Genomic DNA, 18596 nt, shown 5'->3' on the forward strand with positions numbered 1-18596 from the left:
TTGAGCTGAAGTAACTAACACCACACACACTTTGGCCAAAATATTTTTCTGATTACATGTATAATAATAATTTGGCCAAAATAAAGCCAGAATCAGTAGGAAGATAGCCTGCCGTCACTCCTCTCTCAAAATATGATTTGTAAATTATAACAGACTTAAGTAAGGGGACAGTGCAAGGATTATGCAAACACTAACATTATGTTCAGCATTTGAGGTTATGTGTACAATACGTATAGTAAAAACAGTTAATACAAAAAGAAGGGTATTATGAGGTAAGAAATTTAATAGATAAATTACAAGTTGGGGTGTGAGAAGTGGGCTTTTATGTCTGATTAAGTACCTATTCTCCAAAATCAAAATGTACTGTACTAGGAGATACATTACTTTCTTATTTATTTTACTGTGTTCTTTCTCTAATGTTGAATAATATCGGAAGAAATTAACCCTTTGACTGTCGCAAGCCCCTTTCTGAAACTCATTCTTTGTTGCAAAACTTTTGGAAAAAAAAAATTATTTTTTATTATGAAATGATAGAGAATCTTTTCCAGATGGTAATGACACCAAAAGTATGAAATTTGACCGAAAACCCACGGAATTACGCTCTCATGAAGTTAGCGGTCTCGGCAACACATGCATCGGCGATTTCGCCGACTTTGACCCGTTTTTGGCCAATTCTGTTGTTCCAGTCAACCAAACTCATAGCTATTTCTTTAAACTCCATTTTTTCTATCAATTGAGTAGAAGAAACCGCCCATTTACCGATTTGAACTACCAATAAAGTGGTCAGACATTGGCAATTTGGCCAATTTCACGCAAATTAAAAGACGCCAATTTCAAAATAGGGTCCAAAGTAAACAATGTAGACATTCTTGGCACTAAAATTACATATCCTCTGTTCATTAGTCATGTCTCTAGGCCCCTCTTATATTACTATTGCTTTCTATTTTGAATTTTTATTCATACAAAAAATGCAAAATTTACTGTTATGCAGACTACTGCATTATTGTAAAAATGGTATAAATAATATCAGTGTACTAGTGAAAGATATTAGACTCCCCAGTTGACGTGTATTGGACGTGTGGTGTGATTTGCTTACTCTTGAACATTGGTAAAAATCGAACATTTCCGCTACTTTGAGCTTAATTTCAAGGTCGTTTTCGTTGTGAAACTAATAAAAATCATCTCTATTTCTGCAATATGTTTTCCATTTTATCACGTGAGACCATGAAAATGAGAATACAACGATAAATACTATACGAAAATACACCTCAAAGTCGGCGTTTTAATCCAGAAAGAACGGTTAGTTTTTTTTTTTTCTCATTATGCACTACGTGCTGCAGGATTTTTGTATGTGGTGCACACTGACCACACAGACCCATTCTCTCACATGTGGGCCTACCAGGTTTCTCCTGCTTGATTTGAAGCCGCTAGAATTATTGAGTACATACACGTCCGAAACACTGGCTCGTAAGACATATATATACAACCAAAACAGTCAAAGGGTTAATAATCTCTCTCGTGATTTTCAACTTTTTACTTCTTGTTTGATAAGAGATTTGTTTTGTTAACATTTGCAATAACAAGTAATATATCTTTTAAAATAAGATTATTTTTTGTCTTTCACAGAGTGCTCTAAAAGACTGGAATAAAATGGAAGAAATAGACATAAAGGAAGAGGATATTTCTGATGACCAGGTTGAGGCACCCATGACAAATCTTAAGGAAACACAAGAAGATAACAAGTATGATACAAATACAAGATGACTGAAGAGTCAGAATATGTATAGATATACAGTGGACCCCCGGATAACGATATTTTTTCATACTGACCGAATTTGTTCCCATAAGGAATATTGTGAAGTAGATTAGTCCATTTCAGACCCCCAAACATACACGTACAAACGCACTTACATAAATACACTTACATAGCTGGTCGCATTGGGAGGTGATCGTTAAGCGGGGGTCCACTGTAACTGCAGAGAGAGTGAAAAAAGAGAGTGACAGGAAAAAGAAAGCATCTATGTAGTGAGTAAATAATATTTATGTACTTGTAATGACAAGAATGGAGCGTCTGCTTGTGGTGTCTTATTTTTAATCAATTTTCAGAGTTTCTTTTAGTTGAATCACACAATACCTGCATTTGGATTCCGTTCCAGATGTTGACTGCAATATGAAGAAATATTTTAAAATGTCCATTCTGCATTCTTTCATAGGTACTTTAATTTGAAAATATAGTTGTTTGTTCTCCCTACTGCTGATACCAAGAAATCTTTTTTTCACTACACTTGACTGTTGATTAATCCCTTGAGGGGTCCAGACCCCCAATCTGAAAAGTATCCACAGGGTCAAAGAATTTTCACAAAAAAAAAAAAATGTTAATTTTTCTTATGAAATGATAGAGAATCTGTTTCTGAAGGTTATAAAACAAAAAGTATGAAATTTGAATGAAAATTGACAAAATTATGCTTTTGCAAATTTTGCTGTATCAGCAATATTTACTCATTGGCGATTTTGCCCACTTTGAGTCCTATGTTAGGCCAATTACATTGTTCCAGTCGACCAAATTCTTAGCTATTTCACTAATATGTCTTCCATTTTATCGATTGAGCACAAGAAATCGCCCAGTCAGCTATTTCAGCTACCCAATAAAGTGATCAAAAATTGGTAATTTGGCCAATTTCACCCAAATTTCAAAATATGCCAGTTTCAGAATAGGGTCCAGAATAAACAAAGCAGGCATTAATAACATTTCCTCTGTTCATGAGTTATGTTCCCAGGCCTCTTTTATATTACACTTGTTTTCCATTTTGAATTTTTATTCATACAAAAAAAATTGAAGGTTTACTGTTATGCATTATCATAATAATTGTATAAATAATGTCAGTGCATTTGTGAATGCATATTAGATCAACTAATTGGATGTGTATTGAACAAGTGACATAATTTGTTTACTCTGGAATATTGGCAGAAATCGAATATTTCTGCTACTTTGAGCTCAATTTCAAGCTACTTTCAGTCCTGAAACCAATCAAAATCCTTTCTGTTTCAGTAATATATCTTCCATTCTGTCAAATGATACCAAGAAACCGAGAATAAAACCATAAAAAAATCTGAAAATACACTGCAAATTTGCTGTTTTAAACCAAACACCTGATAAGTTTTTCCTATCATGCACTGCATGGGGTAGGACCTTTTTTATATGGTGCTCACTCACCACATAGACCCATTCTTTCTCATATTTAGGCCAAAATTCACCCCTCACAGGTTATCTGCATGAGCTGAGCTTGTGACATTAGTTCTGTGGCACTGACCTAGAGTTCAAAACCATAGAACTACAGCACTGACCCTTAACCCTTTCAGGGTCCGTCCCGTAGATCTACGGCTTTACGTTCAGGGTCCAAACCGTAGATCTACATCATGAGCTCAGCTCACTCTGATAAACTGTGAGTGGTAAATTTGGGCCTAGATATGAGAGAATACATCTATGTGGTATGTGTGCACCACATAAAACAAATCCTGCAGCACACTGTGTATAATGAGAGAAAAAAACTGAGACCATGATTTTCGATTAAAACAGCGATTTTGCAGTGTTTTTTCGTATGTTTTTTATAGTTGTATTTGTGATTTCTTGGTCTCATTTGATAGAATGGAAGACATATTACAGAAATAGAGATAATTTTGATTGGTGTTAGCACTGGAAATGGCTTGAAACTGAGCTCAAAGTGGCGGAAATGTTAAATTTTTGCCGATGTTCAAGAGTAAAAAAACGACCTCACACGTCTAATACATGCCAGCTGGTGGGTCTAATATACATTCACAAATGTGGTGATGATATTTATACAATTATTACAATATTGCATAACAGTAAATCTTCTATTTTTTGGTGCGAATAAAAATTCATTATGTGAATAAAAAATAAAAATGGAATTTATTTGTCAAGCCTCAAAACATAACTAATGAACAGAGGAAATGTTAGTTTAGTGCCAGGAATGCCTACATTGTTTATTCTGGACCTTATTTTGAAGTTGGAATATTTTGAACTTTGTGTTAAATTGGCCAAATTACCAATTTCCGGTCACTTTATTTTGTAGTTGAAACAGTTGACTTGGCAATTTCTTGTGCTCAATCGATAGAATAGAAGTAATACTAGTGAAATAGCTAAGAATTTGGTCGACTGGAATAATGTAATTGGCCTAAAATGGGAGTCAAAGTCGGCAAAATCGCCGATTCGTAAATATCGCTGACACATCAAAATTCACGAGAGCATAATTTCGTCAATTTTCCATCAAATTTCGTACTTTTTGTTTTATTACATTCACAAAAAGATTCTCTACCATTTCATAAGAAAAAATAAAAATTTTTTTTTTTTTTGAAAATTCTTGGACACTGGGGCACCACTTCAGATTTTGGCCTTGGACCCTGAAAGGGTTAAAGGGTTAAGACAATAGTTACATTCTTAAAAATTATTTCTAATTAAAAAATTCTCTAAAACAAACTAAAGAAAATATTGGAAAAATAAGGTTACATTCATCAAACACCCCCACCCACACCCACACCCCAAAAAAAATAGCAAACCTCTTTTTTTAGCTATCAAAAATTAAAAAAAAATAGAATGTAATTGCAGTTTATTGTTATAATGAATTATGTTTAATACATTGCTTAAGGCTACAAATGCTACATAAATAATATTTCTTAACCTAGATTGTAGTTGCTGGTGTATGTCGATGATTTTGAAAGGAGTAGAGAGGAATACTGTGGCCCTACTGGGCTGAGATGGAAGGTTGTGGATAATTAGCTGAGGTGGATGGTTGACACCAGTGGTGAAAAATTCCATGCATCTCTGGTCTCTTTTACCCTACAGTGCTTTATACAGCAGACAGTAAGGCTTCATCAGCTGCTCTAAACCCCATTTCAAAGCAGTACTTTTAGAGTTATCAGGGCCCTTTTCAGTGAAAAAGTTTGCTAATTTAGCAGCAACATGGAACTACTCAGGTAACTTGCAATGTTAATTATTTTCTTCAGGTTTTTTTTGGGGTGCCAGGTGTAAATGATAATGGGAGCCCTTTGATTGAACTTTGTATAGAAAGGGGTTTAGTTATAGGTAATACATATTTTAAGAAAAAGAGGATAAATAAATATACAAGATATGATGTAGGGCGAAATGACAGTAGTTTGTTGGATTATGTATTGGTAGATAAAAGACTGTTGAGTAGACTTCAGGATGTACATGTTTATAGAGGGGCCACAGATATATCAGATCACTTTTTAGTTGTAGCTACACTGAGAGTAAAAGGTAGATGGGATACAAGGAGAATAGAAGCATCAGGGAAGAGAGAGGTGAAGGTTTATAAACTAAAAGAGGAGGCAGTTAGGGTAAGATATAAACAGCTATTGGAGGATAGATGGGCTAATGAGAGCATAGGCAATGGGGTCGAAGAGGTATGGGGTAGGTTTAAAAATGTAGTGTTAGAGTGTTCAGCAGAAGTTTGTGGTTACAGGAAGGTGGGTGCGGGAGGGAAGAGGAGCGATTGGTGGAATGATGATGTAAAGAGAGTAGTAAGGGAGAAAAAGTTAGCATATGAGAAGTTTTTACAAAGTAGAAGTGATGCAAGGAGGGAAGAGTATATGAATAAAAAGAGAGAGGTTAAGAGAGTGGTGAAGCAATGTAAAAAGAGAGCAAATGAGAGAGTGGGTGAGATGTTATCAACAAATTTTGTTGAAAATAAGAAAAAGTTTTGGAGTGAGATTAACAAGTTAAGGAAGCCTAGAGAACAAATGGATTTGTCAGTTAAAAATAAGAGAGGAGGGTTATTAAATGGAGAGTTAGAGGTATTGGGAAGATGGAGGGAATATTTTGAGGAATTGTTAAATGTTGATGAAGATAGGGAAGCTGTGATTTCGAGTATAGGGCAAAGAGGAATAACATCTTGTAGGAGTGAGGAAGAGCCAGTTGTGAGTGTGGGGGAAGTTCGTGAGGCAGTAAGTAAAATGAAAGGGGGTAAGGCAGCCGGGATTGATGGGATAAAGATAGAAATGTTAAAAGCAGGTGGGGATATAGTTTTGGAGTGGTTGGTGCAATTATTTAATAAATGTATGGAAGAGGGTAAGGTACCTAGGGATTGGCAGAGAGCATGCATAGTTCCTTTGTATAAAGGCAAAGGGGACAAAAGAGAGTGCAAAAATTATAGGGGGATAAGTTTGTTGAGTGTACCTGGTAAAGTGTATGGTAGAGTTATAATTGAAAGAATTAAGAGTAAGATGGAGAATAGGATAGCAGATGAACAAGGAGGCTTTAGGAAAGGTAGAGGGTGTGTGGACCAGGTGTTTACAGTGAAACACATAAGTGAACAGTATTTAGATAAGGCTAAAGAGGTCTTTGTGGCATTTATGGATTTGGAAAAGGTGTATGACAGGGTGGATAGGGGGGCAATGTGGCAGATGTTGCAGTTTATGGTGTAGGAGGTAGGTTACTGAAAGCAGTGAAGAGTTTTTACGAGGATAGTGAGGCTCAAGTTAGAGTATGTAGGAAAGAGGGAAATTATTTCCCAGTAAAAGTAGGCCTTAGACAAGGATGTGTGATGTCACCGTGGTTGTTCAATATATTTATAGATGGGGTTGTAAGAGAAGTAAATGCGAGGGTCTTGACAAGAGGCGTGGAGTTAAAAGATAAAGAATCACACATAAAGTGGGAGTTGTCACAGTTGCTCTTTGCTGATGACACTGCTCTTTGGAGATTCTGAAGAGAAGTTGCAGAGATTGGTGGATGAATTTGGTAGGGTATGCAAAAGAAGAAAATTAAAAGTGAATACAGGAAAGAGTAAGGTTATGAGGATAACAAAAAGATTAGGTGATGAAAGATTGGATATCAGATTGGAGGTAGAGGGTATGGAGGAGGTGAATGTATTCAGATATTTGGGAGTGGACATGTCAGCGGATGGGTCTATGAAAGATGAGGTGAATCATAGAATTGATGAGGGTAAAAGGGGGAGTAGTGCACTTAGGAGTCTGTGGAGACAAAGAACTTTGTCCTTGGAGGCAAAGAGGGGAATGTATGAGAGTATAGTTTTACCAACGCTCTTATATGGGTGTGAAGCATGGGTGATGAATGTTGCAGCGAGGAGAAGGCTGGAGGCAGTGGAGATGTCATGTCTGAGGGCAATGTGTGGTGTGAATATAATGCAGAGAATTCATAGTTTGGAAGTTAGGAGGAGGTGCGGGATTACCAAAACTGTTGTCCAGAGGGCTGAGGAAGGGTTGTTGAGGTGGTTCGGACATGTAGAAAAAATGGAGCAAAACAGAATGACCTCAAGAGTGTATCAGTCTGTAGTGGAAGGAAGGTGGGGTAGGGGTTGGCCTAGGAAAGGTTGGAGGGAGGGGGTAAAGGAGGTTTTGTGTGCTAGGGGCTTGGACTTCCAGCAGGCATGCGTGAGCATGTTTGATAGGAGTGAATGGAGACAAATGGTTTGTAATACTTGACGTGCTGTTGGAGTGTGAGCAAAGTAACATTTATGAAGGGGTTCTGGGAAACTGGCAGGCCGGACTTGAGTCCTGGAGATGGGAAGTACAGTGCCTGCACTCTGAAGGAGGGGTGTTAATGTTGCAGTTTAAAAACTGTAGTGTAAAGCACCCTTCTGGCAAGACAGTGATGGAGTGAATGATGGTGAAAGTTTTTCTTTTTCGGGCCACCCTGCCTTGGTGGGAATCGGCCAGTGTGATAATAATAAAAAAAAAATATATAATTGGTTTTTCTTTCTCTCTTATCTGCTTCCCTTGTGTCTGGGTGTTGAGCTCTGCCAACATTTCCTCTAGACTCCTGTCTTCATCATCATCATTTAAGAGCTCATTCACATCATCTTCCTGCATATCTTCAAAGTTATCATCTGGTAATCTCCTTACCAGCTGAACTATTTCCTGTACCTTACTCAAGTGAGGAAAAACCAATGAAAGTATTCACCACACTAGGCCACAACTTTTCCCAGGCTTCATTTAATGTTGATTGGGGCACTTTGTTCCATGCTCTTCTGGCATAGCGTATGGCATCTGTAATGATAAATTTATGCCAAAAGTTTGGTACTGCCAGCTCAGAATCAGCATCCATTGCTGCAACAAGTTTCTGCATCACTCTTCGTGTGTAATTACACTTGGATTACCTAATAATTCCAGGATCCAGTGGTAGTACAGTATTCAAGATTTTGCATGTGGGTGCATGTCCAACAAAGCTTCTGGCACTCTCATAAATGAACTTCATAGTCTTGATCAAAAAATGCTGCAATTTTGCAACTCACACATTCTAGAAGATTATGTCTTAATCAACCATCTACTGTATTTTCAGTATCAGGTTTTAACCCTTTCAGGGTCCACAGGCCCTCTCAGAGACTTGTTCTCAGGGTCCCCCAAATTTAAAAAAAGAAAAACAAAAAAAAAAATATTTTTTCTTATGAAAAGATAGAGAATCTTTTCCCGATCATAATGACACCAAAAGTATGAAATTTGATGGAAAACTTACGGAATTATGCTCTTGCGAAGTTAGCGGTCTCGATGATGTTTACGCATCGGCAATTTTTCCCACTTTGAGCCCTATTTTCGGCCAATTCTAATGTACTAGGCGACAAAAATCATAACTATTTCGCTAGAACTCCATTTTTTCTATCGAATGAGTACAAGAAACCACCAATTTACCAATTTCAACTATCCAATACAATGGTCAGAATTTAGCAATTTTGCCAATTTCACACAAATTTCAAAAGATGCCAATTTCCGAATAGGGTCCAGAATAAACAAGAAAGACATTCCTGGCACTAAAATAACATTTTCTCTGTTCATTAGTCACATCCCCAGGCCCCTCTTACATTTCTTTTGCTTTCCACTTTGAATTTTTCTTCTCACAAAAAAAATAGGATTTACTGTTATGCAGACTACCGCATTAGTGTAGAAATGGTATAAATAATACCGGCGCACTTGTGAAAGAATATTAGACTCACCAGTTGACATGTATTGGATGCTTAGCATGATTTGTTTACTTTTGAACTTTGGTAAAAATCGAACATTTCTGCTACTTTGAGCTCAATTTCAAGGTACTTTTCATTGTAAAACCAGTCAAAATCATCTCAATTTCTGTAATATGTCTTCCATTCTATACAATGAGACCAGGAAAACTAGAATACAACAATAAATACCATACGAAAATATAGTGCAAAGTCACTGTTTTAATCCCAAAACACGGTCAAAGTTTTTTTTTTCTCATTACGCACTGTGTGCAGCAGGATTTTTTTTTATACTGCGCACACTGACCAAATAGACCCATTCTTTCATACGTAGGACTACCAGCTTTCTCTCACTAGATTTGAAGGCGCTAGAATTTATGCGTACTAGTACGTCATGGACATTGGTGCGTAAGCCGTACTAGTACGGCCGAAACCCTGAAAAGGTTAAAAATGTTTCTCATTTATGGATTAAACCATTGACCCTGAACTTAACATTATAAGCAACATTTGCAGTAACTAGCAATGTACTGACTAAATGTGAAAGTAGTGAACCTTCAGTTTAATGGCCTAATAAGGAGGAGTGAGTGGCTGGTAATGGTGATTGTGGTGGATAGAGATGATATTTTTTGCCATAATTGTAACAATAACACAATTCTTTCAACAGGATTTTGTCCATTGTTTCTGATTCAGTTGATCCTGCAAGTTTTGTCACATAGTTCCAAAGGCCTTTAACCCGTAAACGGTCCAAGCAGATCTACGTTCACATGTGTAGTGCTACAAAAGTAGATCAAAGTTTTTTTTACATATTTTCAAATATAACAAAAAAAAAAGTAGATCAAAGTTTTTTTTACACATTTTCAAATGTAGAAAAACAAAAAGAAGATCTACTTTTTTTACATACTTTCAAATGTTGAAAAAAACGTATATATACATTTGGACCATTTACGGGTTAAATTAAAGGTTTACTAAACTATAAACTCTACTAAAAGTGTTTTTAACCCTTTCACTGTCTCATGAAAATCCCTGTCATTAATGATTATCATAATAATAATAATAATAATACAATAATATTTTATTTTGATAGGATGCATAGTTGTACAAAGAAATATAATAGTTGAATATACATGCCAAAAGCCCCTTATATGCAGAGCATTTTGGGCAAACTTAAAATTAACTTAAGATTAATTAGGCTATAACAGATTAAATGGTCATTAGGTGAGTTACATTGGGTACAGAGAATTGAGTATTAATAAGTAATGCTATATAGCTTTAATAGGTCTAGTAGAGAAATTTAGTAGTGAATAATTACAGTTTTGAATTATTTTATAAAAATTACAGTTTTAAAATAGAACAGTTTAAATAATTTACAATATGAAGTATTACAGCAATTGAAGTATTACAAACAATAACCAGTGTCACTTACCTAGATCTGCAACTTAATCATAGCACCCTCAGATATGCTGTAATCACTATATTTTGGCCTTAAGATGAGAGAATGGACCTTGAGTAAGTCTTTTGTGTGAATAAGAATTCAAAATGGAAAGCAAGTGTTATGAAAGAGAGAGCTGGGGACGTGACTAATGAACAGAGGACACGTTTTAGTGCTATGAATGTCTACATTGTTTATTATGGACTCTGTTTTGATAGGAACAGCTAACCTTTAAAGTTGTGTTTGAGTTAAAATAGCAATCCTGAGGCTTTTTTTTTTTTTTTTTTTCTAATTCTCATGTTTTTATTGGCTGTTTCTTCTTGTCAATTGAAAACTTCAAATGGAGATGATTTTGGTCAGTTTCAGACTGGAAGTGGCCTGAAATAGGCCTGAATCCCTTCATAAATGTTATTTTGCTCACAGTCCAACAGCACATCAAATCGTAAAAAACCACTTGCCTCCACTCACTCCTATCTGACACTCTCACACACACTTGCTGGATGTCTAAGCCCCTCGCACACAAAACCTTTATCCCCTCCCTCCATCCTTTCCTGGGATGACCTCTACCCTGCCTTCCCTCCACTATAGATTTATACACCCTCCAAGTCATCCTTCTTTGTTCCATCCTCTCCAGATGTCCAGACCCCCTCTTCAGCCCTCTTGATAATACTTTAATACACTATGATAATACACTATGAATTTTCTACATAATATTTACACCACTCATTACCCTCAGACACAACATCTCCCTAGCCTCCAGCCTTCTCTTTTCTGCAAGTCACAATCCATGCTTCACACCCATATAAGAGTGTTGGTGCCACTATATTATTATACATTCCCCTTTTTTTCTCCATGGATGATATTCTTTGTCTTCACAAATGCCTCAATGCACCACTCTCCTAAATATTTTGTTAATCTCATCACCTTGCTCTTTCCTATGTTCACTTTTAATATCCTTCTTTTACACACTCTCCCAAATTCATCAACCAACCTTTGCAACTTCTTTCAGAATCTTCCTAAAGCACAGTGTCATCAGCAGTAAGCAACTGTGATAACTCCTACTTTTTGTTAGATTCTTTATCTTCCAATCCCACATCTCTCCCAACACCCTTGCTTTTACTTCTTCTTTTGTTTAGTAATTTATACAGAGGGAGGTTACTAGTCCCTTGATCCCAGCATTTTAGTCACCTTTTATGACATGAATAGCTTATGGAGGAAAGATTCTTTTCCACTTTCCCATGGAGAGATGAAAGGATAATAAAAAAGAACAAGAACTATTAAGAAAATAAAACTTAGATGAGTGTGTATACATATATGTACATGTATGTGTAGTGTGGCCTAAATGTATGTAGAAGCAGCTACATGTACCTGTTATCTTGTGTGTTTATGAGGCAGAAATATAAGACACCAGCAATCCTGCCATTGTGAAATCAATTACAGGTTTCCATTTCACACTCATTTGGCAGGATGGTAGTACCTCCTTGGGTATCATCTACCATCCTAGTATACCTATATATATATATTACAGCCTCTCCTCACTTAGCGACGTACTCGTTTACCGGCGACTCAGACTTACGACAGGCTCTCTGATCAGCATGCATACCTAAATAATGTATATTAAAGCTGATTTCCTTTATTCTGTTTATTACAGTGTGTATACAGTAAACTACTGTATAAACACTTAAAAATATACCAGAAATGTTATAAATGGTGCCAAGGTGACATTAAAACAGTATCAAAGATGGTTGACACAAACCCACTACCATTATAGTATGCTCCACACTTAACAACAAATTTGTTTACCGATGTGTTCTAAAGAACAGAACTCTGTTAAGTGAGGAGAGGCTGTATTATTATAATTATTATTATTATTATTATTATTATTATTATTATTATTATTGTTATTATTATTATTATTGTTTCTTTATTCACAGTCCATGCACGTGGGAGAGAAAATCTGAAAGAAAAATAAAAAAGATGGAAGAATTAAAACAAAAAATTGAAAAACAGATCATCATTGCACCAGTGAAAGCAGAACAAGGAGAGACAAAAGAAAAGGTAACCATTAACCCTTAAACTGTCCAAATGTAGACCTACATTGACTTGCATAGCCCTCCGACCTTTTATTTTCTCCATTTGAAAGTATGTAAATTGGATGTAGATCTACATTCAGAGCACTACGCATGTCAACGTAGATCTTCGTTTGGACAGTTTAAGGGTTAATCCTTTCAGGGTCCAGACCCCCAAACTGAAACTTGATCTGTGTCCAACACCCCCCATCCCCATCATGAAATAGTAGAGAACATTTTTCTGAAGGTAATAATGCCAAAGGCATGAAAATTTATGGAATGACGCTGACACGTAGTTAATGGTTTTGGCACAGTTTACACACCGGCGACTTCACCCACCGAGTCCTAGTTTAGGTCAATTCCATTTGACCATATTCTTGGCTATTTTGCTAGTATGCCTTCAGTTCTGTTGATTTAGTACAAGAAATTGCCCATTCAACTATTTCAGCTAACTAATAAAGTGATCAGAATTTGGTAATTTGGCCAATTTCATACAAAATTTAAAAAAATGCTGCTTTAAAAATAGAGTTCATAATAAACAATGTAGACATTCCTGGCACTAAAACAACATTTACTCTTTTTGTTAGTCACATTTCTACCCCTCTCCTATATTACACTTTCTTTCCATTTCGAATTAGTATTTGCACAAAAAATAGAAGATTTACTCTGTTTCTCAGGTAATAATTTTTTAACATGTTTACATGTAATAAAATATTATTAGGCACAAAAGAAAGCTTCTAGCATACTGTACATTTTGGTCAGATTAATCTTAATGCTTAAACACGACTTGAGAACTAGACGTGGGTTATTAAGTACATGTAGTAGTTTTTAAATGTACAAAAATGTGAAGTAGCTAAATGAGCAATAGTAAAATTTCAGTATGCATTTCCAAAAAAAAAGAAGAAAATCATCATTCACTCCATAACTGAATTCATTGTGTCCTCATTATAATGAGCTTCCCAAGTCTTGTGCAGCACAGGCATATTCTTCTAATCTAACTAAACATTGACTAGCAGTTATATTCTGCAGCTCCAGTGGCCACTGTATCACCACTCTCATCTTTAGTCAAAATTGCTATTAAATTCACTTAATTGTTATAGTAAACTTTACAGGTCCCCCCAAAATTAATATTTCTCTCAGTGTCCACTTTTGTTTTGCTTAAATTAAGTTTCCTAATGCTTGCTGACTACTTAAGAACTAGACTTTTTTTAATGTACAAAAGTGAGGTAGCTCAATGAACAATAGTACATTTTTCAGTATTCATTGATACAAAGAAGAGATGTAGCTAAATGAAAATAGTACAACATAAAATATGCATTAATTCTTTAAACTGATTCAGTGGTCTTAATGTAATTGGGATTGCTTAAGCAGTTTCAAACTGAAGCAATTAAAGAGATAGTGAGGAAACAGGAAGTTTATTAGATTTTCTTAGAATTATAATGGAATAGAGTGAGTAGTTAATTTTTTGTGGGAGTCTGGGGAGGACTGGAAGAATGGGGATAGAGTTGGATAAGCTGGTTTTGTTTGGTGTAGCATATTGTTGGATTAGTTACATTAGGGAAATAAGATAAAATTTAATCATAACAGTAAATTGATTGGCTGACAGAGGACTTTCTGCTAGTTGAATTCCAGATCTTAAGGCCATTCGTGTGCATTGCATTTTTGCATAAGATGAGGTGGACATGGGGATGTCAAAGAGAGTTTTGTGTCCTGTGTTGTACCTGTGCATTCTGTTGTAGCTGTCAAGACATTTACAGGAAGGGTAAATGATGGAGTTTAATGTTCTGTATATATAATAAGCACAGTAATATGAGTGCATATTTTGTATATTAAGTTTAAATTCTTGAAGAATGGAGAAGGGGGTGTGTTGTCTGGCAAAGGAATGAGTAATAATCAAATATTTCCACTAATTTGACCCCAATTTCAAGCTACTTCCAGTCTTGAAACCAACCAAAATCATCTCCATTTCAATAGTATGTCTTTCATTCTATCTAATGATACCAAGAAACAGTCAACAAAATAAAAACCATCCTAGAAAACACCTGAAATTTGTTATTTTCAACCAAACACACTGGTAGAGTTTTACTTTTCCCCGTCTTTCACCGCCTGGGGCAGGATTTTTTTATACAGTGCACACTCGCCTCACAGACCCATTCTCTCATATCTAGGTCAAAATTTACTGCTCACCGTTTATCTGTGGGAGCAGTAAAGTTGTAAATCTATGTGACAGTCACTGAAAGGGTTAAAAGTAGCAAAAATATCATGAAGATTCATCGCTGTAATGGATGATCATGTACTAATTGTTTATCTAATGATGATTTTGAGAGTTGTGCATTTATAGCCAGGATTTCCTGGTGATTATTTGATCAGTATAACTTTTGTCTTGTGGAATATTTATGTCTTCTTTTTCTTGTTTTTTTTTTTTAATAGATGCAGCAAATCACTGAAAAGGTTGCAAGAGAGTTATATTCCATTGGAAATAAAGGTAATGTTTAACACATTTAAATTTTTTCTCTCATGAAAATAGAATTTGTGCATGGCAGTATTCAGTACATTAGCCCCCTGATATTGAAGGATTCTTTCTAATCTCTTTCAGATAAGGAAGGAAATAAGATAGAAAAATCTGAAGTATTGAAGGCAGACCACAAGAAAGATTGCCCAGTACATCTCTATCCCTTGAGAGTATTATCAAGTGAGAATAGTTGTACTCCTCTGGTAAGGTCCTCTCATAGTCCATACTCATTTTCACATTTATGTGACTGTATTTTCTCAGATGAGCTTTCACCCACACTCTCAAGGTCACAAAAAGATGAAAGTCAAGACACCTCTATAACCTCTGAGAAATCTGCTTCTGAGAAACAATTACAAATGAAGCTTATTGAAGAAGGTTGCTGTTTAACAGCAGAATGTACAAATTGTGTCAAGCCACAGACCAGGAAATTTTATTCTTTTCCTTCAACAAGTTTCTTGCTCACTATGCCTACACAGACATACACGAATAAATTAAGAAAAGTATCAGAAACATCAGCATGTAGTAATTCAATATTAAGAGAAACATCTGAAACAAATTCATTGCCATTGCATCATGAAAATGAGTTGCCAATTCTTCAATGCTCAGACCAAATTCCAGTAGAAATTTCCAAGAAGTGTAGCATCATAACTCATGATGGGTCAGACTTGCTGCCAACATTTTCACTTCAAAACGACTTGTTAAATGTTGAGGTTAATGATTCCCATCCTTGGTCATCAAAGATTCTCAGTTCTGACAAATCTTTAACACATGCAAATGATAACACAAAACATCATTTGCCATCATATAACTCCACTGAAGACTCAGTTTTACCAGTAGATCCAAAGACTTTGGTCACTACACCAGTGGATGACATGTCCGAATTTTGGGGGGATGACGTAGATTTTTATTCTGATTCATCCGGAAAAGACGAATGTTTAACAAATGTTTTCAAATTTTGGCATGTCCACAGTTCATTAACAAAGAAAAAACTTAATGAAGATTCAGATAAACTTAATGGACCATGGAGATACAATATGAACTCTCCAGTGAAGAATAATAAACAAAAAAGCTTCAAGGAGTCCATGGAAATAAGCTCTTTGAAGGCTAAAACTAACGATGTTTTTGAATGTAAAACACCAAACAAAAATAAGAATGCCTTACGACCATGCCAGGTTATCCTGTCTCCTTTAACAGTGTGTTATGCTTGTGGAAAAGTATTTCTTGCAAGAGATGAATATGAAAAGCACCTTAAAGAATGCAAAGTGATCCAAAAGTCTACCAAAGAGCACTTGTATGTCTGATTGCACTTTTTCTCGTATCTACTGATCATAATTAAATTTAGCAATAACTTTCATGTTATATATAATTCATAATTGTTAGTTTCAAAGAATGGTATTCAGAACCCATGTATATTTATTTTGCACACCAGCTGTCTCTCTCCAAGGTAAGGTTACCCAACAAAAAAGAAAACATTCACTATCACTCATTCTGTTACTGTTTTGCCAGAAGGGTGCCAGTATCACATTGTTTTCCTTATTCACAGAGAAGATACAAGTTTCATTTAATCATTGTTTCAACTAAAAGCACCTTTTGAATGTAAGTCTATTTGGTTAAGCCATTTTAGCATATTAGTTTTGCACTCTATTACATTTCAATGATAGATAAAGTGATACACAAATTACTGCAAATGACTGGTATACTGTAGTGTTTGTTCATTTCTGATGCAAACTGGAAGAAAAAACAGATGAAACTTAGAAAGGTCAGTTGCCTTTTTCTTTTACACCATGACTGTGATGTGATATATTCCAGGTGGGACCAGCTGGGGCTTCTGATGCTGAAATAAGTCTTTCACAGTTTCGAACTTTTTTCATTCCAGAAGGCTGTTTGAGTGCCATTACCAAACAAATTTATTCCCATAAGGAATAATATAAATTAGATTCGTCCATTTCAGACCCCCAAATATACACTTACAAAAGCACTTACAATAATACACTTACATAATTGGTTGAGTTGGGAGCTGTTCGAAACTCAGGGTTCCACTGTACAGTAATATGTTAGATTTTTTTTTTAACACGTCGGCCATTTCCCACAGGGGTAGGGTGACCCAAAAAGAAAGAAAAAACTTTCATCATCATTTAACACTTTCACCATCACTCATACATAATCAGTCTTTGCAGAGGCTCTCAGATACGACAGTTTAAACATCCCTCCAAACTGCCAATATCCCAAACCCCTCCTTTAAAGTGCAGGCATTGTACTTCCCATTTCCAGGACTCAAGTTCACTAACTGGTTTCCCTGAATCCCTTCACAAAATATTACCCTGCTCACACTCCAACAGCTCATCAAGTCCCAAAAACCATTCGTCTCCATTTCACTTTGTAGAATATTCTGTCCTCAGAACTATGATGTATGTGTAGGAGGGAAGGGGGGTCACAGAGAAGGCCCACTCACTAAAATTTTATAGGATTTGTTCAAAATATTCATCCATTTATAATAAGCCTAAATATTCCCTTCAGGTGTGAAAACTCACCTCATTTTTACTGTAATATGCATCATATAAAAACCCCTTCTATCTGATAGGGTTAAATGAAATATTACAATAGCTTGAGTATTACAATACTATACTGTATAGCTGTCTGCAATCTTGATTGTTTTTTCTTGCTGTGTCAGCTAGAAAATTGCCAGTTAGTGATGTGACTGTATTTTTTTTTTATTATGACGGCAATATCTGAATGATAAACCTTTTCCTGTTGGGTCAGATGAACATCATTATGGCCCATGATAACTTGCTCTGCCACTCAAGCTGCTCGGTGAGTAAATATGACCAAGCAATCAGATTGTTTGTAATCATTAACTTCTTGGTTTACCTGCTGGAGTGATAAAGATTCCGCATGCCATGGCTTTATTGCTCAGATTTTACCCTTAAACTGTGGCAGACACAGAAATAAAAATACCTGTATGGTAAAATTTAAAAAAAAAAATCCTCATAGATTGAAAGTGTTTTTTTTTTTTTTAACCCTTAAACTGTCCAAACGTAGATCTACGTTTGAAGAATTGAGACACTCATGCAACACATGGGAATCTTTATTGAAGAAACGTTTCGCCACACAGTGGCTTCATCAGTCCAATACAAAGTAGAATTGGGTAAGGAAAGGAGAAGTTTGAGGTAATCAGTCAGTTTTCAAAACCATTCATCACATCTGTCAGACACTGCAACATCATGGGATCTTGGTACAAAGACTTCAACGCTTGCCCAACCTTTGGATGATGACCTACTTACACTAGTGGCAGGTCCCACTGTGCCACTAGTTTAAGTAGGTCATCATCCAAAGGTTGGGCAAGCGTTGAAGTTTTGTACCAAGATCCCATGATGTTGCAGTGTCTGACAGATGTGATGAATGGTTTTGAAAACTGACTGATTACCACCTCCTCCTGCTTCACCTCATCTGTCTGCAGTATATAAGCCACCTCTCTGGCCCTATGCTGCACTTCCTACAAGAGTGATGGACTGAACACATCGATTCCAGGTTGAGGGACTGATTACCTCAAACTTCTCCTCTCCTTACCCAATTCTACTTTGTATTGGACTGATGAAGCCACT

At 36.0% G+C, this 18596-nt stretch overlaps 1 protein-coding gene across 1 annotated transcript in view; it reads left to right on the forward strand.

The window, feature by feature from the left end:
• Window positions 1–18074, forward strand: part of LOC128697779 (uncharacterized) — a 340573-nt gene extending 322499 nt beyond the window's left edge. The window contains exons 5-8 of the mRNA XM_070099648.1: window positions 1627–1742; window positions 12348–12471; window positions 14913–14967; window positions 15079–18074. Of these exons, the coding sequence (XP_069955749.1) occupies window positions 1627–1742; window positions 12348–12471; window positions 14913–14967; window positions 15079–16295 (1512 nt within the window). The 3' untranslated portion in view covers window positions 16296–18074. The remainder of the gene's footprint in view (window positions 1–1626; window positions 1743–12347; window positions 12472–14912; window positions 14968–15078) is intronic.
• Window positions 18075–18596: the final 522 nt, after the last annotated feature.

This window comes from Cherax quadricarinatus, chromosome 68, assembly GCF_038502225.1.
Source record: "Cherax quadricarinatus isolate ZL_2023a chromosome 68, ASM3850222v1, whole genome shotgun sequence".
Lineage (NCBI taxonomy): Eukaryota > Metazoa > Arthropoda > Malacostraca > Decapoda > Parastacidae > Cherax > Cherax quadricarinatus.